The 26,183-nt window shown below is 44.5% G+C and overlaps 1 protein-coding gene across 3 annotated transcripts in view; it reads right to left on the bottom strand.

The window, feature by feature from the left end:
* Positions 1-26,183, bottom strand: part of LOC135055153 (poly(ADP-ribose) glycohydrolase-like) — a 344,454-nt gene that overhangs the window by 278,892 nt on the left and 39,379 nt on the right. For all 3 annotated transcript variants that reach the window (XM_063958859.1, XM_063958860.1, XM_063958861.1), the window contains one exon: positions 18,140-18,214. In XM_063958859.1, coding sequence (XP_063814929.1) covers positions 18,140-18,214 — 75 coding nt within the window. The remainder of the gene's footprint in view (positions 1-18,139; positions 18,215-26,183) is intronic.

The raw sequence follows: 26,183 nt of genomic DNA, 5'->3' as shown, positions 1-26,183 counted from the left end.
GTGTGTCAACGAAGTTTCAGCGCATGACATTATGGCGCACTACATTCTGGGAATGGCCGTAGGGGAACGAAGACTCAAGCATCAGTGCACCACACCCGCTGCCATGCCTTCCAGCATAGTTGTTAGGCTCATTTTGTTTCTGTGTCACAGTAGCCTGTATAATCAACTCCCTCCAGTGGTCAGTACAGAAATATCTCAAACTTGTCTGTTCTCTTTTGTCCCTCCTAACTTGTAGTTAAGTTAGCAATGCATGCTGGGTCAAGGGAGCTGTGAGTAGCCATTTTCTATTCACACATGAACATAGACAGAATAGTTACACTCATCGTCCAGCTAGCTATCGTATTAGATGGTGAGTTAATGGCATAATTGTGTCATCATAGGCATGGTTAGTCAGTCAGGCATGCTAGCTATATTGGTAGCACTGCAATTTATGTTTGTACATGTAATACCAGTTATGTTTGTATACCCATGTCACATGTACTGTATATGCCTGTTTTCTCTTTTCACATGCACATTGTAATTGCATCTTACTGTTTTATTCCGTTTTACCACTTTCATCACAATTGTATTACATCATCTCATCGTTTCACATACTTTTATGATTCCTTTAATCTAAATAATAAATACCATTCTTCAGACATTGCTTCTGAAAGGATTATTGAAAAGTAAAATGTGGTTATACTGTAGGCTTCGAATTTGCTTCAAGTACTGTAGCTTAGTGAGAGGCTGAACACCCGCCAACCAACCAGCCAGCCGACACCCATCTGCTCCTTAAGCACCCAGCCTTCAGCCTGCCTGGCAGCCTGAGTACAAGTAAATAACTATGTGTTTTCTAGTAGAATGGCATGTGTAGTAGTTACACATATTAAAAGACCAGAATTTTTTTTTTTACAGTATGTATTTCTACTTCCACCTCTTTCAGCCTTTTGAAGATGGGTAAATGCTTATACAGTAGGTGCCCACTAGGATACTAACCTTAGATATATTTTGTATGTGCCATTATCATGTGGCCGTACATTAAGCAATTATATGACCCATAGTGGATATAATTATTATTATGCTGTGTGTGGGTTTGGGGAGTGGTACACCCCAGGTCTGGTGTGACCGGGCTACCTTGGGGTAGCACGCCATAATATTTATTTAGCACTTGTGTAACACTCTTATTTTTCCACTAATACTACTCTTTTGAGTATTTTACGAACACCCTTATTTTTGTATCACTTTCTAACACATAGCTCCTGCTTCTTTCTTATTAACACATATTAACACATTACTATTTCAATGGTATGCTGCCCTGGGGTGGTTGGGCCTGAGCTGACTATGTGGGGGTCCACGCCCTGGACTTATACTTAGTATTAGGGACCTCCAGCAATAGAGCCGATGTGAAGTGGCCTGAAGGCCTATCATATTTTTTGCAAAATATATGTAACTAAGAGCTCTAAATTTTCTATTATTATATAGTGTACAGTTCTTGTTACTAACAGCCCTCAGAGTGCGTGGGAAAAATCCTTTTGTTTTTCTTGTCTAGAGTAACCCCCTCCCACAGCACCTGAAGAATGTTACCAGTTAGATTAGAGCAGTTTGCCATTATATATTGCCCACTACTCAGCAACAAATTTCGGGGAGCTGTTTGATACTGATTCAATCTTGGCACTTAACATTTCATCCATTACTGTGAGACAAATTCAACACCACGGGTACTTTGCTATTACTCGGAGAACATATATACCCTTTTATTACAGGCTACCTATTTGGATTAAGGTGTTAGAGACTGACTGAACTTTTTCTGAGAGTCTCCTCCCAATACCATCAACAGCGGTAATTATAATGATTATATACATCAATTGCTCATAGCACTTTGGGACTTCCAGGGAATCCCTATATTCATGCAATCTGTACGCCTGTAGAGCTGTCACACACTTTTGCTATTCAGCTCATTTGAGATTCAAATGTTTTAACATTTTTTCATTGTTGTTATTATATTATATGATATTATATGATATTAAATATTGTGTTTTTACTAAGGTTGTCTCTGTGGTTTTGAGCGCCTACCTGGTATCAATTGATATTAGTGGCTATTTTGAGGAGGTTGGCTGTCCCCTCACCAGGTGGCTGCTGATCCACAGGTGTCAATCTACACTGCCCCGCACGGCGCCAACCAACCTTTTAGTTTTTTCTCAGTTTATCTGAAGTGTTTATTAAGGAATCACCCTGAAATTTGAACCCCTAGGGTAACTCATCCTCCCGAATCCAAAAATCCAAACCAAATAACTTTATCTGCTTTATATTTCGAGTTACAGTAAAAAAGCATGTTTTAGAAAATACTTAAAAAAACGCTAGGTTCAATCAACATTATATATGCCAGATTTTTTAAGTGCTTAACAAAGGGATACATTATTACCACACAAAAAATCAGCATGGTACCCTGTTTCGTAGTGGAGAAAAAAAATCATGAAGTGGACATTCAATTACTGTTGTACCGCATACATAATTAGCACAAGAAAACATGAAATTTAAAAACTTAAACATAACTTGAGTCCCTAACTTAAGTTGAGTCAACAATCACATTATCTTTCCCTTGTTTGGAACCTGTTGTAACTGTCTGTAATTTTCCTTAAAGTGTCATCAGAAAGTATATACTGCCTTCCAGTAATATGTTATGCCGGCGGTCAGGCTCCCGGCGGGCAGCATACCGGCGCCGGTATTTCGACCGCCGGCATACCGACAGCTGGGCGAGCGCAAATGAGCCCCTCGTCGCGCTGTGTGCACAGTGGTGCGCTACGTGTGCCATGCTATCTATTCTCCCTCCAGGAGGGTCCTGGACCCCAAGAGGGAGAAAAGCTGTTGGTATGCCAGCGGTCGGGATTCCGACGCTGGTATGCTGGTCATCGGTAGCCCGGCCGCCGGCAAACTGAAGACCACCCCTTCCTTGGATAGTGGGCACTTCTGTTACACAGGGGACGTGAGTAACAGGAACAAAACAGTGAAGGCCAGGGCAATCCATTTGTTGATTGGTTAAATTTCATGAAGTGTACCAGCACATCTTGTTCCTCCTCATTACATTGAATGATATGTCCAATATACCAGATGTTATACACTGCTGCTATGTATGTTCCAGGTTGCAGATAATTTTTGTCTACATTCTTTGTGACTGTGGTCATAGTGACACTAAAGGGGTTATGCAATGAGCCACAGTATATTAACGTGGCTAATTGTCCCGCCGGGGGCTATTCAATTAGCCCCGTAAAGCCTCGCCTCGCGGTGGCTTATCAGGGATTTTGTTTCACCTGCTTCAGGCAGGCGAAACCAAATCCATGGAAACGGGGCTGTTTCTACATAAAACACGCAGGTTTCACTGAACCTGTGTGTTTTTGGGAGATGATGTATTTTTTTTTACAAGCGACCAAATTGGATAGCCTGTGAAAAAAATATTGGTGAAAAATCGTCCAATGTATTTTCACCTGTAATTAGATAACCCCCAAACTGTGGTTCCTGCTGTCTTCATGTTGTCTGTTGACAATCGTAATATGTGTAGTTTATCATAACTAATAGGCCGAAATTGGAGATGAGCAAGTGTTCCTACCACAGTCTTTGCTGTTTCTAGAAGGCTATGCAGCTTGGTTTTGCAGTTTTGTATTTCATTTTGTTACACCTAGAAAAACATTATGCCATGTATCTTTTCAGCCCAGCTATACAGGTCCAAAGGTGTCAAGATCAGATGTAATGAGTTTTCACTGCTTGCAGACTGGTGCGGGTGGCTAGACGTTTGCTAGCACCATCACTAAAGTAGTGAACATACTCCACTTTTAGTAATAGTTCTGCTAAGTGTTTCATAACTACCATAAATAAGGCATGCACAGTTATGGCTACATGGTCACGGGTATTATAACACACAGATTCACACCATCATCTTGCCTATAAAACAGATGTAGCCACACTAATCATTGCCTCGCGGCAAGTGTGCCCGCAAATGCACGCCAATGAAAGCCTATGGAGTGAACGCCGGCTGTGATCAGTCGCAGCTCAGCACATTCGCACTATGCCGCGATGCGTATACCATGTGCACGCATCACAGCATAGATGAGTGTGGCTCTGTCTGTATACAGCAAATGGGTGAAGTGTTGCTTGTGAAGTGTCCCAGTGGAATCCTTGAATTGCATCCTGACACACAAATTAATAATTGTCTGCACGGAATTGTTCCACAGTACTAGTGATTGTAACCAATTTACTTTGGTCAGTGGGGACCCACTGCTTATAATCAGTTGTGTCCTCATCATCCATGTCACGATCATGAAAAAGTTTTTCAACTATTTTCTGAAGTGCTTCCAGACCTTGGCATTGATGAAGCATACAAGTTTTTGAGACTGAAGAACAAACAAGGATTTCAGTTAGGTCTTTGTAGTCCATCTTTAGTGGTAGAGCAGCAACCAATAATTTTTTACGTTTTGGTGAGTTTCTCAAACACACACAGTGTGCATATCTCTTGCAGCAACGCTAGCTAACACACTATGTAGGTCGTATGGAACAAACCTTAGGCAATCCAACTTGAATGTCTGGAAAGCGGTATTTGATAGCAAGATAAAGCTCTTTCAAGTTTACTAGGAGTAGCCTTTTCTGTTTGTGAATTCTATTTCCTCCTGGAACTTTTACAGAAACAAATTTTCTTTCCAGGGCACATCCGAGGATGTTCATCATCTTAGTAAAACTGCTGTACCTGATGAACGATTTGTACAGGAAGGGCTTTCCCTCTATATTTTTCAGGTTCTGCAAGTATGCTATGGTTTTCTCTTAAGTTTTCTTGATTGCTTTACCATGTATTCTGTGACATTAAATAAGTTAGGGACTCAAGTTAAGTTTTTAAATTTCATGATTTCTTGTGTTACTTATGTATGCAATACAACAGTAATTGAATGTCAACTTCATGATTTTTTTTCTCCACTATGAAAAAGAGTACCATGCTGATTTTTTGTGTGGTAGTTATGTATACATTTGTTAAGCACATACAAAAAATTGGTATATCTAATGTTGATTGAACCTAGCATTTTTAAGTATTTTCAAAAAACTGACGCTTTTACTGTAACTCAAAATGTAAAGTAGATAAAGTAATTTGTTTTGGATTTTTTGATTCAGGAGGACGAGTTACCTTAGGGGTTCAAATTTCATGGTGAATCCTTAATAAACACCTGTGATACTACAAATAAACTGGATAAGGAAGCCACGATTAGTAAATCATTTAATAAATTGAAAAATCAATATTTAATAAACAAATTGTCAGACAGTTGAGATATTTGGAAGAAATAGTTGTTTTAGCATCCTCTCTTAACTAAAAAAAATGAGTAAAAATCTGAGATGGGTATATATGTGCATGCAGATGTAGCCACGCTCATTGTGGCTACATCTGCATTAAACATGTACTCTCGGCGCGGCTAGGCTCACCGAGCTGCAGCAATTGCCGCTACTATTCATGCGAAAGGGGCACATGCGTGTCTAAGATGCGCGCATGCCCCAGACAAGGCGCGATCGCGGCAAGATGTAGCCAAGGTGAGTTTGGCTACATCTGTACCTCCTAACTTATAACCTGTTATGGTGAAGGTGCACCCCTAAATTTAGAGGGCATGGCTTAATGGCAAGAGGGAATGGCCTTGAATGGAATGCTGTAATGAAGGTCCACACCTGGGGGCTGGCCCAGAACTCTACCAAGAGCTGCTGGACATTCACCAGCCTCTTGCAGAGTCAACATGGTGTGTGTGGATGAGGTGCACATGTGGATGACGAGCGCAATGCAGAGCAGCAGTGTCAGAGTGTCCCCCCCCCCCCCCCCCCCAACCATGGGACACTGCGGCCTGCGGGTGAGACAGCAGGACAGTCCCTAAAAAGCAGGACTGTACCACTGGAATTAGGACAGTTGGGAGGGATTAGTGTTCCTGCAAGGATGCCAGCAGGACGCAGAGGTGCCGGGGAAGGACGCGGCGCAGCTAAACAGTGCTTCTAAAACAGCCTAGCGTGAGCACTAGGAATGTATGTGTGTATGTAAGTACCTATGTATATTGATATACAGTATGTGTGCCTATGTACAGTAAATGAGAGCATGTGTGCATTTGTAATAAAACATGCACAGAATAAATTATTAAGCAGGAGCTTGTTTTCCACTATAAAAGGGAATATATGTACAGTATATGAGTGAGTTTCAATGTATATAATTATTATATGTACAATAAAAATATATATATATATATGGATATAGAGTATGTGCAAATGCGTACGGTATATGTGGGTCCGTCTGTGTGTTTATCTACCATATGTATATGAATTAATGTATATGAGTATACTGTATGTGTAACTATGCAATAAAGCATGTACAGTATAATTAAACAAGTGTCAGCATAATTTCCACTTTGCAATACATAAATAGGGTCCTCAGCGGATATCAGTAGTGTAGCTTACAGAGGGATAAGTAATGTAGTGTGGGGTATAGAGGGGTCAATAATATAATGGAAAGTATAGTGTAGTGTAGGGTATAGAGAATTCAGTAGTGTAGGGTATAGGGTGTAATGTAGTGACAGGTATAGTGTAAGCAATGATCGTGCAATGATTGGCTAGGTACAGACATTACTGGGGGTAGATAGGGGCAATGGTAGATAGTAGCTGGGGCAGTACTGGGTGGCAAGAATAGCTAGCAGCTGGGGCAATACTTTGGGACAAGAGTAGATAGCAGCTGGGGCTGCACAAGGGTGCAAGGAGGGAGTTAGGGACAGGCAGTACTGTGAGTAGGAAGGGGACAAAGGTAGATAGCTGGGGCAGTATTGGGGGGCAAGGAGGGGGTTAGGAACAGGCAGTACTGGGGTAGGGAGGGGACAAGGGAAGGTAGCTGGGGCAGCACTGAGGGGCAAGGAAGAGGTTAGGGGCAGGCAGTACTGGGGGTAGGGTGGTCCAGAGGGCAAGGGTAGATAGCAGCTGGGACAAGGAGGAAATTAGAAGCACACAGTGCTGGGGGTAGGGCGTTGGTAAGGGTATATAGCAGCTGGGGCAGTACTGGGGGCAAGGAGGGGGTCAGTGACAGGCAGTGCTGGTCCCTCCTGGAATGGTTGGGAGGTATAACCATACTTCTCCCTCCACAGCGCAGGTGACTATGGGGTATGCTCTCTACACATCATTTATCCCTACCATGCAGGGTCACAGTTTTCCCCTTGCACAGATGCTGGCAGAGGCAGTACAGGTGCACTGGGTACCACGCTGTCTCGCTGCCCGGACACAGCACACACAGCATGGGGGCAGTGACAGAGAACAGCACTGATGCAGAAGAGGAGGGCAGTGGTAGCACTGTGCATGGTGAGCAGAACCAGTCTCTGCCAGTGCTGCAGCACAGATACATGGTGCTGGCAGCAGCTGCTAGGGTCAGCGTGTTGTGGAGATGATTCAAATAGCAGAGCGGCATGCTTCGCAGGCGGGCAGGGAGAGAGGGATGGAGACACTGCAGGCTGCTTTTGACTGGAGACTACAGGAGGTGATTGGCTGGGGAAACACTACAGGCAGCTATTGGCTGGGGTGCTGGCACACAGAGCCAGATGACCTGCTCATCTTCTAAAAGTGGGTCTAAGCAGCTGTTTCAGGGGAAAATACGTGTTAAAACATGTATTTGTGATTACTGATAAGAGCGGTCAGTGCTGTAGTGTAAGGTATAGGGGTATAGAGGGGTCAGTGATGTGGTGTAAAGTATAGACGGTCAGTGCTGTAGTGTAGGGCATAGGGGGATCAGTAATGTAGTGTAGGGTCTAAAGGGGTCATTAATGTAGAGTAGGGTACAGAGGGGTCAGTGATGTAGTGTAGGGAATAGAGGGGTCAGTTATGTAGTGTAGGGTATAGAGGAGTCTGTAATGTAGTGTAGGGTATAAAGGGGTCATTCATGTAGAGTAGGGTATAGAGGGGTCAGTAATGTAGTGTAAGGTGTAGAGGGGTAAGTAATGTAGAGTAGGGTATAGAGGGGTCAGTAATGCAGAGCAGCAGTGTCAGAGTGTCCCCCCCCCCCCCCCCCCCAACCATGGGACACTGCGGCCTGCGGGTGAGACAGCAGGACAGTCCCTAAAAAGCAGGACTGTACCACTGGAATTAGGACAGTTGGGAGGGATTAGTGTTCCTGCAAGGATGCCAGCAGGACGCAGAGGTGCCGGGGAAGGACGCGGCGCAGCTAAACAGTGCTTCTAAAACAGCCTAGCGTGAGCACTAGGAATGTATGTGTGTATGTAAGTACCTATGTATATTGATATACAGTATGTGTGCCTATGTACAGTAAATGAGAGCATGTGTGCATTTGTAATAAAACATGCACAGAATAAATTATTAAGCAGGAGCTTGTTTTCCACTATAAAAGGGAATATATGTACAGTATATGAGTGAGTTTCAATGTATATAATTATTATATGTACAATAAAAATATATATATATATATGGATATAGAGTATGTGCAAATGCGTACGGTATATGTGGGTCCGTCTGTGTGTTTATCTACCATATGTATATGAATTAATGTATATGAGTATACTGTATGTGTAACTATGCAATAAAGCATGTACAGTATAATTAAACAAGTGTCAGCATAATTTCCACTTTGCAATACATAAATAGGGTCCTCAGCGGATATCAGTAGTGTAGCTTACAGAGGGATAAGTAATGTAGTGTGGGGTATAGAGGGGTCAATAATATAATGGAAAGTATAGTGTAGTGTAGGGTATAGAGAATTCAGTAGTGTAGGGTATAGGGTGTAATGTAGTGACAGGTATAGTGTAAGCAATGATCGTGCAATGATTGGCTAGGTACAGACATTACTGGGGGTAGATAGGGGCAATGGTAGATAGTAGCTGGGGCAGTACTGGGTGGCAAGAATAGCTAGCAGCTGGGGCAATACTTTGGGACAAGAGTAGATAGCAGCTGGGGCTGCACAAGGGTGCAAGGAGGGAGTTAGGGACAGGCAGTACTGTGAGTAGGAAGGGGACAAAGGTAGATAGCTGGGGCAGTATTGGGGGGCAAGGAGGGGGTTAGGAACAGGCAGTACTGGGGTAGGGAGGGGACAAGGGAAGGTAGCTGGGGCAGCACTGAGGGGCAAGGAAGAGGTTAGGGGCAGGCAGTACTGGGGGTAGGGTGGTCCAGAGGGCAAGGGTAGATAGCAGCTGGGACAAGGAGGAAATTAGAAGCACACAGTGCTGGGGGTAGGGCGTTGGTAAGGGTATATAGCAGCTGGGGCAGTACTGGGGGCAAGGAGGGGGTCAGTGACAGGCAGTGCTGGTCCCTCCTGGAATGGTTGGGAGGTATAACCATACTTCTCCCTCCACAGCGCAGGTGACTATGGGGTATGCTCTCTACACATCATTTATCCCTACCATGCAGGGTCACAGTTTTCCCCTTGCACAGATGCTGGCAGAGGCAGTACAGGTGCACTGGGTACCACGCTGTCTCGCTGCCCGGACACAGCACACACAGCATGGGGGCAGTGACAGAGAACAGCACTGATGCAGAAGAGGAGGGCAGTGGTAGCACTGTGCATGGTGAGCAGAACCAGTCTCTGCCAGTGCTGCAGCACAGATACATGGTGCTGGCAGCAGCTGCTAGGGTCAGCGTGTTGTGGAGATGATTCAAATAGCAGAGCGGCATGCTTCGCAGGCGGGCAGGGAGAGAGGGATGGAGACACTGCAGGCTGCTTTTGACTGGAGACTACAGGAGGTGATTGGCTGGGGAAACACTACAGGCAGCTATTGGCTGGGGTGCTGGCACACAGAGCCAGATGACCTGCTCATCTTCTAAAAGTGGGTCTAAGCAGCTGTTTCAGGGGAAAATACGTGTTAAAACATGTATTTGTGATTACTGATAAGAGCGGTCAGTGCTGTAGTGTAAGGTATAGGGGTATAGAGGGGTCAGTGATGTGGTGTAAAGTATAGACGGTCAGTGCTGTAGTGTAGGGCATAGGGGGATCAGTAATGTAGTGTAGGGTCTAAAGGGGTCATTAATGTAGAGTAGGGTACAGAGGGGTCAGTGATGTAGTGTAGGGAATAGAGGGGTCAGTTATGTAGTGTAGGGTATAGAGGAGTCTGTAATGTAGTGTAGGGTATAAAGGGGTCATTCATGTAGAGTAGGGTATAGAGGGGTCAGTAATGTAGTGTAAGGTGTAGAGGGGTAAGTAATGTAGAGTAGGGTATAGAGGGGTCAGTAATCTAGTGTAGGGTATAGAGGTGCCAGTAATATAGTGTAGGGTATAGAGGAGTCAGTCATGTAGTGTAGGGTATAGATGAGTCAGTGATGTAGTGTAGGGTATAGAGGGGTCAGTAATGCAGAGTGGTGTATAGGTGGGTCAGTAAAGTAGTTTAGGGTATAGAGTGGTCAGTAATGTAGAGTAGGGTATAGAGGGGTCAGTAATATGGGGTATAGAGGAGTCAGTTATGTAGTGCAGGGTATAGAGGGGTCAGTAATGTAGTGCAGGGTATAAAGGAGTCAGTAATGTAATGTGGGGTATAGAGGTGCCAGTAATGTAGGGTATAGTGGAGTCAGTTATGTAGTGCAGGGTATAGAGGGGTCAGTAATGTAGGGTATAGAGGGGTCAGTAATGTAGAGTAGGGCTTAGAGGGGTCAATGATATAATGTAGAGTCTAGAGGGGTCAGTGATGTAATGTAGGATGTAGAGATGTAGTGTGTAGATAGGTCAGTGATGTAATGTAGGGTATAGATGAGTCTGTGGTGTAATGTAGGGTATATAGGACGCAATAATGTAGTGGCAGTTATAAAGGGGTCAGTGATGTACTGTAGCACAGGAAATATTTGCCCAGGGTTCCACTTGGCTTAGAACCGGCCTTGATTACAGCCTCCACATGTTCTTCATTCTACCTTTTCTAATTAAAGGGGAAAAAAAATCTACACCTCCCAAATCAAATATGGTTTGTTGAAAGCCCAGCATTCATTCATTTTTTTCCAGGTCTCTGAACCTGGAGGAAATTTTTCTCACTGCTCTTACTGTATATATGCAAATGACCAAATAGAAAGAAAAGTATTTATGAAGGAAATAGGGTCATGTAACTTGGATTTCTAAGAAGCTGACCTGAGTCCTCTAAAGCAATCATGAGATTGCTGTTCACTTAACAAGATTTATCACTCAGATGAGTAACTGTATTGCCGCTTTCATTATTTATCACATTTCCAATGACGCGTTACCATTGATGTCACATACTGTAAATCACAGGAAAGTGTTCTGCACATGTATTTGCATAAATGTCTCGTACAGAAGCGAAAAGATCTACAAGACATCAGACAATAGTGGTTTAGCACTGAATTAAAAAGTAGAACAGATTTAGGGCTAGTTTTTGTTGTAATAAAAATGACAATACATATATAGGTATATGATACAATCCACTGACTAACTTATTCTCAAAGTATTGTGATCAGGCTTTTTCACAGGTCAGCTCCAACGACTGACATTAGACAGACAGGGCTGGGCATGTAGAGAATATTGCATGCAATGCAACCCAGTGAACATGGAAACACTGCAGGAGATGTAAATATTGAATCCAGGACCTTATACAGGTTCAGTAGCAGATTCTTCCAGGATGCGATCATACTGTCAAGCTCCGCACGCGCAGACGGCAAGAGCACGGCCATCTGCAATTTTAGCAGTTTAACAACTGCTACTGAATCAGAGCCTTAGGGGTCTATTTACTAAGCCTTGGATGGAGATAAAGTCACTGGAGATAAAGTACCAGCCAACAGAGGCTCCTAACTGCTATGCCACAGGCTGTGTTTGAAAAATGACAGTTCGGAGCAGGTTCGGATGGTATCTCCATCCGAGGCTTAGTAAAGAGACCCCTTAATCTACTAAAGATTATCTGTCCAGTGGATAGAGATATGATAGGGATTAGGTATTTGTAAAATACATCCTGGAAAATATTTGTAAAATACATCCATCTTCCCCACTAAAAAAATAAACTAACCACAAGGTGGAATAATTATACAACATGACATACCATTATGGAATAAATCCTAAATTAGCAGCATAACATAGCAGCTATGGCTAACTGTATGCAGAAGCACAGTTCCAATGAAAAACAGAAGAATTTCATAAGTTAGCAGCTAGGCGCTGCCACCCTGCCAGTGAGTGCATCGAATGGTCTTATAAGGCCTTCTCATAGAGCTACAGTAGGCGTTAAAATAACAAAAGGCTGCAGCATGGAACAGAACCTGAACAATAAAATATATGATTAATAAAAAAGTTACAAAGTACAACTATACACCCTTATTTACATTCACAAGTTACGCCTCCCGATTTAATCACTGAGGGGGTATGCCCAGCGCAATGTGAGCTGCTGGCATGCCCCCAGCACCTTGTCTCCTGCTATGCAGAGCAGAGTGACAGGAGGACTCCCAACTGCTCCCTCTCCCACCGTGGGACACTGTGGCCCATGGATGGGATAGCAGTATGGTGCCCAAAAAATGGGACTGTCCCGGGACAGTTGATGTTTTTGGTTTAATGGTCTCTGTGATCTGGGTCACTCTCCTGATTTATGTCTGAGGTGATTAATGTTGTGATCCCTATAATGTGGAAAGACCAATTTCATTACTTTCTACAGATGTCAAAATTTTGGCCAAGGTACTAACAGGTTAAAAGGGGTAATTGGGGAAATAGTTCATCCTCAAAAGTAAGTCAACATCCGTCAGCCTTAGAAGAATTTACAACCACTGCACCAGTAGGGTCTCTTGATGCTGCCAAGGCATTAACATCATGTAAAATGTCCATACCTATATGACTTTCGACTTCATTGTTGTATTCTAACCATCTTGGGAAATTAATTGCTGCTCTCTCACTAGGCCTTTTCACTCTTGCAAACGAGCCATCGGCCTGTATCATACGGTGCCATCCATGTCAGCGGAGTAGATAATGTGATCATGTACGTGGAGGATATATTCCTGTATGATGCATCCAATTTATCTTTCTGTGGTGGATAAATTTGTTGTTTTCTCTGGAATGCATATTGGGGGTCATTCCAAGTTGGTCGGTCGTTATTTTTTTGTCGCAACGGAGCGAATAGTCGCTAATGCGCATGCGCAATGTCCGCAGTGCGACTGCGCCAAGTAAATTTGCTATGCAGTTAGGAATTTTACTCACGGCATTACGAGGTTTTTTCTTCGTTCTGGTGATCGGAGTGTGATTGACAGGAAGTGGGTGTTTCTGGGCGGAAACTGGCCGTTTTATGGGTGTGTGCGAAAAAACGCTGCCGTTTCTGGGAAAAACGTGGGAGTGGCTGGAGAAACGGAGGAGTGTCTGGGCGAACGCTGGGTGTGTTTGTGACGTCAAACCAGGAACGACAAGCACTGAACTGATCGCAGATGCCGAGTAAGTCTGGAGCTACTCAGAAACTGCTAAGAGGTGTCTATTCGCAATTCTGCTAATCTTTCGTTCGCAATTTTGATAAGCTAAAATTCACTCCCAGTAGGCGGCGGCTTAGCGTGTGCAAAGCTGCTAAAAGCAGCTTGCGAGCAAACAACTCGGAATGACCCCCATTATGTGGACTAAATAAAGTATCCTTCCGTTGAAAGGTCTGTGTCCCGCTGGTTAACCGCATATGATCTAGGGGTGTGCACCGGGCCATTTTTTGTGTTTTGTGTTTTGGTTTTGGATTTGGATGTCCTACGTGTTTTGGATCTGGATTAGTTTTGCCAAAAGCACCCTTGTGAGTTTTGGTTTTGGATCTGTATTTTTTTGAAAAATTAATCAAAACAGTTAAAATAACAGAATTTGGGGGTGTTTTTGTTCCTACAGTATTATTAACCTCAATAGCATTCATTTCCACTCATTTCCAGACTACTCTGAACACATCACAGCTCACAATATTTTCTTTAAATATCCAGTTTAGGCCAAAAGGTTGCACCGAGGTAGCTGGACGGAGCAGCAGCAGCCCTTAGATGTATATACTGGGAGGACAAAATATTAAAAAAAGATGCATTAGGCAAGGCTCAAGATTTCAGATCACAAAACGTTGATTAAGGCAAAGAATAAAAAAAGACAATATTTTAGATTTAATATATTTAATTTATTTTAATTTAAATTTATTTAAATTAATTTAGGAACAAATTCATATCCTCCAAGATATCTTCGATATGCATAAAGTTCACTATATGAGTGTGGACAGTTTGTTTATATTCATTAAATTTTAATTTATCTAATTTATAATTATTATTATTATTAATAATATTCATTTGAATTAATTACAGTGTGGTGATAAGAGTAATGAAAATAGGAAAATAAGTTATAATAAGAATATGAGCTACAGACACCACACCCTGAAATGGACGAAGCATGCTTGGATTTATTCTGGGAGGATACAGTACAAAATATATAAAAAAAAAGATGTCTTTTATTTTGGGAGGACTGACAGAACACCCCAAGATGGACGTAGCAGCTGCAGTCCCTGGATGTATACTGGGATGAAACAGCACAAAATATAAAATTTAAATCAAAATATATATATTATTTTTTATAATTAGTTAAAAATATGTTGAAGTATTTTTTATATCACACACTAGTGGTTACAGTATCGCACAAATGAATCAGAAATATTGTACATATAATAATTACACACTTCGGTTGACTACACAGACAGTGTTGCACAATGCGTTTATGAGTATAAAATAATATATTGCAGTCTGACTGGCAGTGTCACAGTACTTATGAAAATAAAATAAAAATTGTATAGTACACGGGTACAGCACAAACAAAAAAATATATATTTTCTTTATAGTTCTAATTTTAGGCTTTTTGTTTTTAGCTTTTATTATTTTAATTTTACACTGGGTCGGAGCCCCTGGATGGATGGACCGATCACCCCTTTCAAATGCATAATAGAAATATATTTTTGGCTTTGGATCACACAAAGATATAGTATAGCAGTAGTGTACGGCAGCCGCAGTACTAGTCGTCACTGAGTGATGCACCAATATAAATATATTTTTTGCTCAGGGTCACACCCAGAGGATATATAGCAGTCGTGTACGGCAGTACTGGTAGTCGTCACTGAGGGACGCATCAATAGAAATATATTTTTTGCTCTGGATCACACACACAGAATATACAGCAGTAGTGTACGGCAGCCGCTGTACTAGTTTTCAGAGTGACCCACCAATATAAATATATTTTTTGCTCAGGGTCACACCCAGAGGATATATAGCAGTCGTGTACGGCAGTACTGGTAGTCGTCGCTGAGGGACGCATCAATAGAAATATATTTTTTGCTCTGGATCACACACACAGAATATACAGCAGTAGTGTACGGCAGCCGCTGTACTAGTAGTCAGAGTGACCCACCAATAGAAATATATTTTTTGCTCTGGATCACACACAGAGGATATATAGCAGTAGTGTACAGCAGCCACTGTACTAGTAGTCAGAGTGATACACCAATAGAAATATATTTTTTGCTCTGGATCACACACAGAGGATATATAGCAGTAGTATACGGCAGCCACTGTACTAGTAGTCAGAGTGATGCACCACTAGAAATATATTTTTTGCTTTGGATCACACACCGCGGAAATATAGCAGTAACATACGGCAGCCACTGTACTAGTAGTCAGAGTGATGCACCAATAGAAATATATTTTTTCCTCTGGATCACATACAGAGGATATATAGCAGTAGTGTATGGCAGTACTGGTTGTCGTCACTGAGTGATACACCAATAGAAATATATTTTTTGCTTTGGATCACCTACAGAGGATACATAACAGTAATTTACGTACACAGTACACTGCCCCTTATGGACAGAGAACAACACCTGGTCCTATACACAGCCACAGTATGCTATATGCAGTGCACTGTCTACTATGCAGAGCCCTAACACAGTGACAGTCACAACACACCTACACAAGCAGCAACCCAGCTTAACTCAACTATCCTGCGGCAACCCGTCTGCGCTCTCCTGCCCCCCTTCCCTAACCTGCCTATCCGATTACAGCACAGAATACAGCACAGAAGGAACATGTCCTTACTATGCACTCTCCAAGTCCGGAGTGGAGATGGCGCTGATCACCGGGACTATATATAGAATCCAAAACCCGCGAGATCTGACAGCAGGAGGATGACATTTTGCCTCGTTTTTGGATCTGAGTTAGGCGTAAAAAACCAAGCCTGACTCGGATCTGGGCTCGGATCTCAAAGTTCTGCTCATCCCTAATATGATCCCAGTGGGGTGGCCTACAAACACTAAATACTGGCTATTTGGATTGGACTATGTGTATTTTTAGAACAGGCATTTAAGCAAGTAACATAATCGCTCAATATATCCTGTGGTGAAAGGGGTTGTCTCTAACCTGATTTGCCCACATTCCTGTGGGATCAGCTCCCCCCAAGGGACAGGAAAGCAAAGCCTGTGTACTCTGCAGGAGCAATGGTGGTTTGGAACTCTGGGTTTTCCAGATTGCACAGTCTTCTGGGAATCATCACCAGAGAACACGAAGCGTTTAAAACTCTCATCTGCCAGATGCTCTGGACACTGATGCTGGATAGCGGCCAGTGAGTAGTCCAGAGTGTAGTTAGTGTGAGGGACCAACTGGATAGCTGTGCTAGGAAGCATGGCAGAAGATGGCTGCATTACAGGGCAGCAGAATGAACTCTAGAAACTTTGGTGCTGGGATATTTCAGTACACTTGTTTAATTACTAGACCTGTTTGCCCAGGCTACTGTTTGTATTTTCTGATGTGCAGTGTCTGCTTCCAGTAAAAGATGCTGTTACACCAGGAACGTGCCTGTTGTGTGTTCTTATTCCCCAGCCCTGTTACAATCCTCAATGCCTTTGCTTTAGCTATGTTCTGCCTAACCAATGGGCCTACATTTCATGAATGGTGCCAATTGATCAATGATACTAAGCTATGCTAAAATATGACCAATATGACTTCTTGAATAGATCTCCTTCTAATTTTGAGAGTCAGAAGCATCTGGGGTAGGGGGGAAGGGGTAGTTTGGGGTGTTCGGCAAGAGAGACACTTAGGGAAATGTTTGTTTATTTTTAATTGAATGTAGCATCTAGTCAATCTGGCATTAATATTCTCTTAAGGTGGGTACACATTAGTAGATATATCTGCAGATCAATTGATCTGCATATATATCTATGTACGGATCGGGCAGTGTGCTGTGCATACACACTGCCCGATCCGTCGGGGGACTGACGTCATGAACTGGGCGGGCGCCCGCCCAGTTCACCTGTCAATCACCGCCGGCCGCCGCAGCATGTGTACGGGCGGTCAGATGACCGCCCTGTACACACACAGCGACGCGCCAATATATCGGTAGATATATTGGCCGTCGGCTGTGCTGCGCAGCCGACGCGATACGTCTGTGAACGACGGAGTTCACAGACGTATCGCCCGTACACACTGGCCGACGGTCCCGCGATGTATCGGCCGTTCAAGAGAACGGCCGATATATCGACCAGTGTGTACGGGCCTTAAGACACTATGCCAGAGGTTCTCAATGCCTCAACAGTCCTCAAGGCACCCCAACAGTCCAGGTTTTAGGTATATCTATGGCTCAGCACAGATGGTTAAATCAAATTGACTGAAGTGCTAATTAAGTCACCTGCGGCTAATCATGGATAAACTTAAAACCTGGACTGCTGGGGTGCCTTGAGGTGAGAACCCCTGCACTATGCTATTACAGGTTTATGATGTGTATTTGCTGCTGCTATTATATCCCATTCCGTTTTTTGCTGTTGTTTGATAATTTTTCACCTTTGCTCAGGTCACTATTGCAGAGATCAGAGTTTCCTTTTCTTGGATGTTTTGGGATTGTGTTTTGTTATATGTGTATTTAAATGAAATAAAGTGAAAAAACAAACTTGATTTTTAAAAAAATGTAGACAACTGAGTGGTCAAGAGTCTCAACAGTTTAGGAAATGGACAAAATAAACATTCATGCTCACCATCCACACTAATAAGTGAATACATATTTAACCTAAGAGGAACAAGACTGCTAAACATGAAGAACATTTCTCTGATAATTGCAGTATACATCAAGCTTCAAAGTAAACACAATACACATTCAAGTGAATAAAATTTCCTTACGTCACCCATTATGACAAACCAACCAGAAAATTCCATAAGGAAAATGTATTACCTTTACACAAAAGTTAATCAAAGCGGTGAAGTCCCATCTCTTGGCATATGACACGTTATATGCCAGAATAGCGTCCTGGAAATGACAAAATATAACAATACTTAGCACCCACAATGACAATAAAGCATAATCTGTAGAACAATATCGCCATCTGCAGGACATCAAAATTGAAGCTGATGCAAAATCCAAAACTGTACTTTGCAAAATGTAAAGCAGGGTTACTTTACATAAAACGCCATACAAGTCTTTATAGGGGCTGCTTAAAAATGTAAATGTCCACTTTATGTGTTTAAGAACTTTGACCAGATAAGGTAAATAAAGCAGCAACTACCCTTCTGCTCTGTTTACATAGTGCACACATATTCCGCAGCTCTTTACAGAGAATATTTCAGTTTTCTCTAACGTCCTAAGTGGATGCTGGGGACTCCGTAAGGACCATGGGGAATAGCGGCTCCGCAGGAGACTGGGCACAAAAGTAAAGCTTTAGAACTACCTGGTGTGCACTGGCTCCTCCCCCTATGACCCTCCTCCAAGCCTCAGTTAGGATTTTGTGCCCGAACGAGAAGGGTGCACACTAGGTGGCTCTCCTGAGCTGCTTAGTGAAAAGTTTAGTTTTAGGTTTTTTATTTTCAGTGAGACCTGCTGGCAACAGGCTCACTGCATCGAGGGACTAAGGGGAGAAGAAGCGAACTCACCTGCGTGCAGAGTGGATTGGGCTTCTTAGGCTACTGGACATTAGCTCCAGAGGGACGATCACAGGCCCAGCCATGGATGGGTCCCAGAGCCGCGCCGCCGGCCCCCTTACAGAGCAAGAAGACAGAAGAGGTCCGGAAAATCGGCGGCAGAAGACGTCCTGTCTTCAACAAGGTAGCGCACAGCACTGCAGCTGTGCGCCATTGCTCTCAGCACACTTCACACTCCGGTCACTGAGGGTGCAGGGCGCTGGGGGGGGGGGCGCCCTGAGACGCAATAAAAACACCTTGGATGGCAAAAAATGCATCACATATAGCTCCTGGGCTATATGGATGCATTTAACCCCTGCCAGAATACATAGAAAAACGGGAGATAAGGCCGCCGATAAGGGGGCGGAGCCTATCTCCTCAGCACACTGGCGCCATTTTCCCTCACAGCTCCGTTGGAGGGAAGCTCCCTGGCTCTCCCCTGCAGTCACTACACTACAGAAAGGGTTAAAAAAGAGAGGGGGGGCACTAATTACGCGCAGTATTAAAAGATACAGCAGCTATAAGGGGAAAAACACTTATATAAGGTTATCCCTGTATATATATAGCGCTCTGGTGTGTGCTGGCAAACTCTCCCTCTGTCTCCCCAAAGGGCTAGTGGGGTCCTGTCCTCTATCAGAGAATTCCCTGTGTGTGTGCTGTATGTCGGTACGTTTGTGTCGACATGTATGAGGAGAAAAATGATGTGGAGACGGAGCAGATTGCCTGTAATAGTGATGTCACCCCCTAGGGGGTCGACACCTGAGTGGATGAACTGTTGGAAGGAATTACGTGACAGTGTCAGCTCTGTATAAAAGACAGTGGTTGACATGAGACAGCCGGCTACTCAGCTTGTGCCTGTCCAGACGTCTCATAGGCCGTCAGGGGCTCTAAAGCGCCCGTTACCTCAGATGGCAGATATAGACGCCGACACGGATACTGACTCCAGTGTCGACGGTGAAGAGACAAATGTGACTTCCAGCAGGGCCACACGTTACATGATGGAGGCAATGAAAAATGTTTTACACATTTCTGATAATACGAGTACCACCAAAAAGGGGTATTATGTTCGGTGAGGAAAAAACTACCTGTAGTTTTCCTGAATCTGAGAAATTAAATGAGGTGTGTGATGATGCGTGGGTTTCCCCCGATAACAACTGATAATTTCTCAAATGTTATTGGCATTATATCCTTTCCCGCCAGAGGTTAGGGTGCGTTGGGAAACACCCCCTAGGGTGGATAAAGCGCTCACACGCTTGTAAGGGCTCTACCCTCTCCTGAGATGGCCGCCCTTAAGGATCCTGCTGATAGAAAGCAGGAGGGTATCCTAAAATGTATTTACACACATACTGGTGTTATACTGCGACCAGCAATCGCCTCAGCCTGGATGTGCAGTGCTGGGTTGGCGTGGTCAGATTCCCTGACTGAAAATATTGATACCCTAGATAGGGACAGTATATTTTTGCCTATAGAGCATTTAAAAGATGCATTTCTATATATGCGTGATGCACAGCAGAATATTTGCCGACTGGCATCAAGTCTAAGTGCGTTGTCCATTTCTACCAGTAGAGGGTTATGGACACGACAGTGGTCAGGTGATGCGGATTTCAAACGGCATTTGGAAGCAACATGAGAAGACGCCGTATTATCAGGCGCAGTCTTTTCGTGGACAAGCGGGCAAAAGGTTCCTCATTTCTGCCCCGTGACAGAGGGAGAGGAAAAAGGCTGCAGAAATCAGCCAGTTCCCAGGAACAGAAACCCTTTCCCGCCTCTGCCAAGCCCTCAGTATGACGCTGGGGCTTTACAAGCAGAATCAGGCACGGTGGGGGGCCCGTCTCAATGAATTTCAGCGCGCAGTGGGCTCACTCGCAAGTAGACCCCTGGATCCTTCAGGTGATATCTCAGGGGTACAAATTGGAATTCGAGACGTCTCCCCCTCGCCGTTTCCTAAAGTCGGCTTTACCGATGTCTCCTTCTGACAGGGAGACAGTTTTGGAAGCCATTCACAAGCTGTATTCCCAGCAGGTGATAATCAAGGTACCCCTCCTGCAACAGGGAACGGGGTATTATTCCACACTGTTGTGGTACCGAAGCCGGACGGCTCGGTGAGACCGATTCTAAATCTAAAATCTTTGAACACTTACATACAGAGGTTCAAATTCAAGATTGAGTCACTCAGAGCAGTGATTGCGAACCTGGAAGAAGGGGACTACATGATGTCTCGGGACATCGAGGATGCTTACCTTCATGTCCAAATTTACCCTTCTCACCAAGGGTACCTCAGGTTTATGGTACAGAACTGTCACTATCAGTTCAGACGCTGCCGTATGGATGGTCCACGGCACCCCGGGTCTTTACCAAGGTAATGGCCGAAATGATGATATTCCTTCGAAGGAAGGGAATTTTAGTTATCCCTTACTTGGACGATTCCCTGATAAGGGTAAGATCCAGGGAACAGTTGGAGGTCGGTGTAGCACTATCTCAGGTAGTGTTGCGGCAGCACGATTGGATTCTCAATATTCCAAAATCGCAGCTGGTTCCGACGACTCGTCTTCTGTTCCTAGGGATGATGGACACAGTCCAGAAAAAGGTGTTTCTCCCGGAGGAGAAAGCCAGGGAGTTATCCGAGCTAGTCAGGAACCTCCTAAAACCGAGCCAAGTCTCAGTGCATCAATGCACAAGGGTTCTGGGTAAAATGGTGGCTTCCTACGAAGCAATCCCATTCGGCAGATTCCACGCAAGAACTTTCCAGTGGGACCTGCTGGACAAATGGTCCGGGTCGCATCTTCAGATGCATCAGCGGATAACCCTGTCACCAAGAACAAGGGTGTCCCTCCTGTGTTGGTTGCAGAGTGCTCATCTTCTAGAGGGCCGCAGATTCGGCATTCAGGACTGGGTCCTGGTGACCACGGATGCCAGCCTGCGAGGCTGGGGAGCAGTCACACAGGGAAGGAATTTCCAGGGCTTATGGTCAAGCCTGGAGACATCACTTCACATAAATATCCTGAAGCTAAGGGCCATTTACAATGCTCTAAGCTTAGCAAGACCTCTGCTTCAAGGTCAGCCGGTGTTGATCCAGTCGGACAACATCACGGCAGTCACCCACGTAAACAGACAGGGTGGCACAAGAAGCAGGAGGGCAATGGCAGAAGCTGCAAGGATTCTTCGCTGTGCGGAAAATCATGTGCTAGCACTGTCAGCAATTCCGGGAGTGGACAACTGGGAAGCAGACTTCCTCAGCAGACACGACCTCCACCCGGGAGAGTGGGGACTTCACCCAGAAGTCTTCCACATGATTATAAACCGTTGGGAAAAACTCGACAGGTATTGCGCCAGGTCAAGGGACCCTCAGGCAATAGCTGTAGACGCTCTGGTAACACCGTGGGTGTACCAGTCAGTGTATGTGTTCCCTCATCTGCCTCTCATACCCAAGGTACTGAGATTTATAAGATGGAGAGGAGTAAGCACTATATTCGTGGCTCCGGATTGGCCAAGAAGGACTTGGTAACCGGAACTTCAAGAGATGCTCACGGAGGATCCGTGGCCTCTACCTCTAAGAAGGGACCTGCTCCAGCAAGGACCCTGTCTGTTCCAAAACTTACCGCGGCTGCGTTTGACGGCATGGCGGTTGAACGCCGGATCCTGAAGGAAAAAAGGCATTCCGGATGAAGTCATCCCTATCCTGATCAAAGCCAGGAAGGATGTAACCGCAAAACATTATCACCGCATTTGGCGAAAATATGTTGCGTGGTGCGAGGCCAGTAAGGCCCGATGGAGGAAATTCAACTGGGTCGATTCCTACATTTCCTGCAAACAGGAGTGTCTATGGGCCTGAAATTGGGGTCCATTAAGGTTCAAATTTCGGCCCTGTCAATTTTCTTCCAAAAAGAACTAGCTTCAGTCCCTGAAGTTCAGACGTTGTAAAAGGGGTACTGCATATACAGCCTCCTTTTGTGCCTCCAGTGGAACCTTGAGATCTCAATGTAGTTTTTGGGTTCCAAAAGTCACATTGGTTTGAACCACTTAAATCTGTGGAGTTAAAATATCTCACATGGAAAGTGGTCATGCTGTTGGCCCTGGCCTAGGCCAGGCGCGTGTCAGAATTGGCGGCTTTATCCTGTAAAAGCCCTTATCTGATTTTCCATTCGGACAGGGCGGAATTGAGGACTCGTCCTCAGTTTCTCCCTAAGGTGGTTTCAGCATTTCACCTGAACCAACCTATTGTGGTGCCTGAGGCTACTAGGGACTTGGAGGACTCCAAGTTGCTAGACGTTATCAGGGCCCTGAAAATATATGTTTCCAGGACGGCTGGAGTCAGAAAATCTGACTCGCTGTTTATCCTGTATGCACCCAACAAGCTGGGTGCTCCTGCTTCTAAGCAGACTATTGCTCGTTGGATTTGTAGTACAATTCAGCTTGCACATTCTGTGGCAGGCCTGCCACAGCCAAAAATCTGTAAATGCCCACTCCACAAGGAAGATGGGCTCATCTTGGGCGGCTGCCCGAGGGGTCTCGGCTTTACAACTTTGCCGAGCAGCTACTTGGTCAGGAGCAAATACGTTTGTAAAATTCTACAAAATTGATACCCTGGCTGAGGAGGACCTGGAGTTCTCTCATTTGGTGCTACAGAGTCATCCGCACTCTCCCGCCCGTTTGGGAGCTTTGGTATAATCCCCATGGTCCTTACGGAGTCCCCAGCATCCACTTAGGACGTTAGAGAAAATAAGAATTTACTTACCGATAATTCTATTTCTCGTAGTCCGTAGTGGATGCTGGGCGCCCATCCCAAGTGCGGATTGTCTGCAATACTGGTACATAGTTATTGTTACCAAAAAATCGGGTTATTGCTGTAGTGAGCCATCTTTTCTAGAGGCTCCTCTGTTATCATGCTGTTAACTGGGTTTAGATCACGAGTTGTACGGTGTGATTGGTGTGGCTGGTATGAGTCTTACCCGGGATTCAAAATCCTTCCTTATTGTGTACGCTCGTCCGGGCACAGTATCCTAACTGAGGCTTGGAGGAGGGTCATAGGGGGAGGAGCTAGTGCACACCAGGTAGTTCTAAAGCTTTACTTTTGTGCCCAGTCTCCTGCGGAGCCGCTATTCCCCATGGTCCTTACGGAGTCCCCAGCATCCACTACGGACTACGAGAAATAGAATTATCGGTAAGTAAATTCTTATTATTCACATCAGTCCCTGCTCCAGTGGAGCTTACGCTCTATGGCCCTCATTCCGAGTTGCTCGCTAGCTGCTTTCGTTCGCAGCGCAGCGATCAGGCAAAAAATCGGCAATTCTGCGCATGCGTATGGGGCGCACTGCGCGCGCGCGTCGTACTTTCACAAAAGCCAATGCTGTTTTACACAAGCTCTAGCGACGCTTTTCAGTCGCACTGCTGGCCGCAGAGTGATTGACAGGAAGTAGGTGTTTCTGGGTGGTAACTGACCATTTTCAAGGAGTGTGTGAAAAACGCAGGCGTGTCAGATTAAAACGCAGGAGTGGCTGGGGAAACGTAGGCGTGGCTGTGCGAACACAGGGCGTGTTTGTGACATCAAAACAGGAACTAAATAGCCTGAAGTCATCACAAGGTAGGAGTAGGTCTGCAGCTACTCTGAAACGGCAATTTTTTTTAGTAGCGCTGTGATCCTTTCGTTCGCACTTCTGCTAAGCTAAGATACACTCCCAGAGGGCGGCGGCTTAGTGTTTGCACTGCTGCTAAAAGCAGCTAGCGAGCGAACAACTCAGAATGAGGGCCTATATTTCCAATCACAAACTTCCTGAATTAGTTGATGTGGGGCAGCCATCAGAGCATTAAGCCTAAAGCTGTATACACACAGGGCGATGCAGGCTTTTGGTGGATAGGAGGCATGTAGTCACGATCATCCCTGCCTGCACACACTATATTTTCTTGCAATCCCGATCCCACGGGACGTCGCATCAGTATCACAAGCTTACACACACAGTGCGATATGCACTTTGTTTCCGTGCGATATGGACTATATCCAGATGTCCAGTCTCCACATGTGCCTGAGGGGGACATTTACTAAGTAGTGATAAGAGTGGAAAAGTGAGCCAGTGGAGAAGGGGCCCCATCAACCAATCAGCAGCTCTGTATCATTTTATAGTATGCAAATTATAGATGTTACTTCAGTGCTGATTGGTTGCCATGGGCAACTTCTCCACTGGCTCATTTCTCCTCTTTGATCACTGCTTAGTAAATGTCCCCCTGAGCCCTTCACTCGGCGGGGACCCAGCAATGCCCAGAAGCCTTCACTGCCGGTAATGAGAACTGTACCGCTCTTGCCAGCTATAGCTGACGAGAGCGTTACAGGGGCAAACAGCGATAAACTTAGTTTACCACTATTTGATGAACACTGAGCGGATTACATAACCTCTTTAGCGGGTGCTAAAGGGGTTAAGCATTGTTGATAAATGGGGCCCTCATTGCTGATATTAGTACCTGGGGTTTACAAGTGGCAAGCTGAATGCCTTCTGTAGAAAGTCAGGGACGTTTGGAATGATCGCTTTGGTTTGTTTTGTTTTATATTTCCACCAAACAATAATTCTCTTCCAGACTCTATAATACTGAAGAATTTTCTTTCTTGCTGGCAGAGTGTTGGTAACAGATTCTGACACTCCTTTATCTCATAGCAATTCCTACTTAATTCCGTGCCATTAAACAACTGTTCTGTATTTGCTTGAAAGACTGGATCCTGGAGCATCTCCCAGTCCTTTGCTTCTGGTGCTGCCCTGGTAACTCATTAAAGTCGTCACTGTCTTCTTGTCCAAGAACAACCTGAGGTGCATCCCCAGTAACTGAAAACATTGTACCAGCTTTTTATACTGTTCTCATTTTTCAGTACATTTATGTGACATTGTTTTCTTCCCATGACAATGTACCTTGCACTATATTTATCAGGAGGTGAGCTCTGTATGACTAGAGTCTGTGGTATTAGCTATTCTCGGTCAGGAGTGACATTCCTTTTGGCTGTAGTTTTGACACCAGATAAGAAACCCTTTGGTGGTTCTAGATAACAAGCAGGCTTCTGGTGACAATCAAGAAGCATGCTTGTGATCTCACAAGGTCAGTAATTTCAGCTGGAGACTGAAGGAGCACCTTGGCCAGATGAGCACCCTTATGGTGCCATTCCCTACTATTGTCAGCTGATGGCTTTGTAGATTATGTACCAAGGACTGTGGGGGATAGTTAATAAACATAATTATCTCAAACAAATCAGAAAAATGTGATATTTATGTTTTCTGGAGCTGGAAATAAGATGGAGCCCAAAATTCAAGTAGGGGAGCCACACCAACTGCCACCCCAAACAC

The sequence above is a fragment of the Pseudophryne corroboree genome, chromosome 3, assembly GCF_028390025.1.
Source record: "Pseudophryne corroboree isolate aPseCor3 chromosome 3, aPseCor3.hap2, whole genome shotgun sequence".
NCBI classification, from domain to species: Eukaryota; Metazoa; Chordata; class Amphibia; order Anura; family Myobatrachidae; genus Pseudophryne; species Pseudophryne corroboree.
Note: the sequence above shows the minus strand (reverse complement) of the source record. Positions and strands in the feature narration are given on the sequence as shown.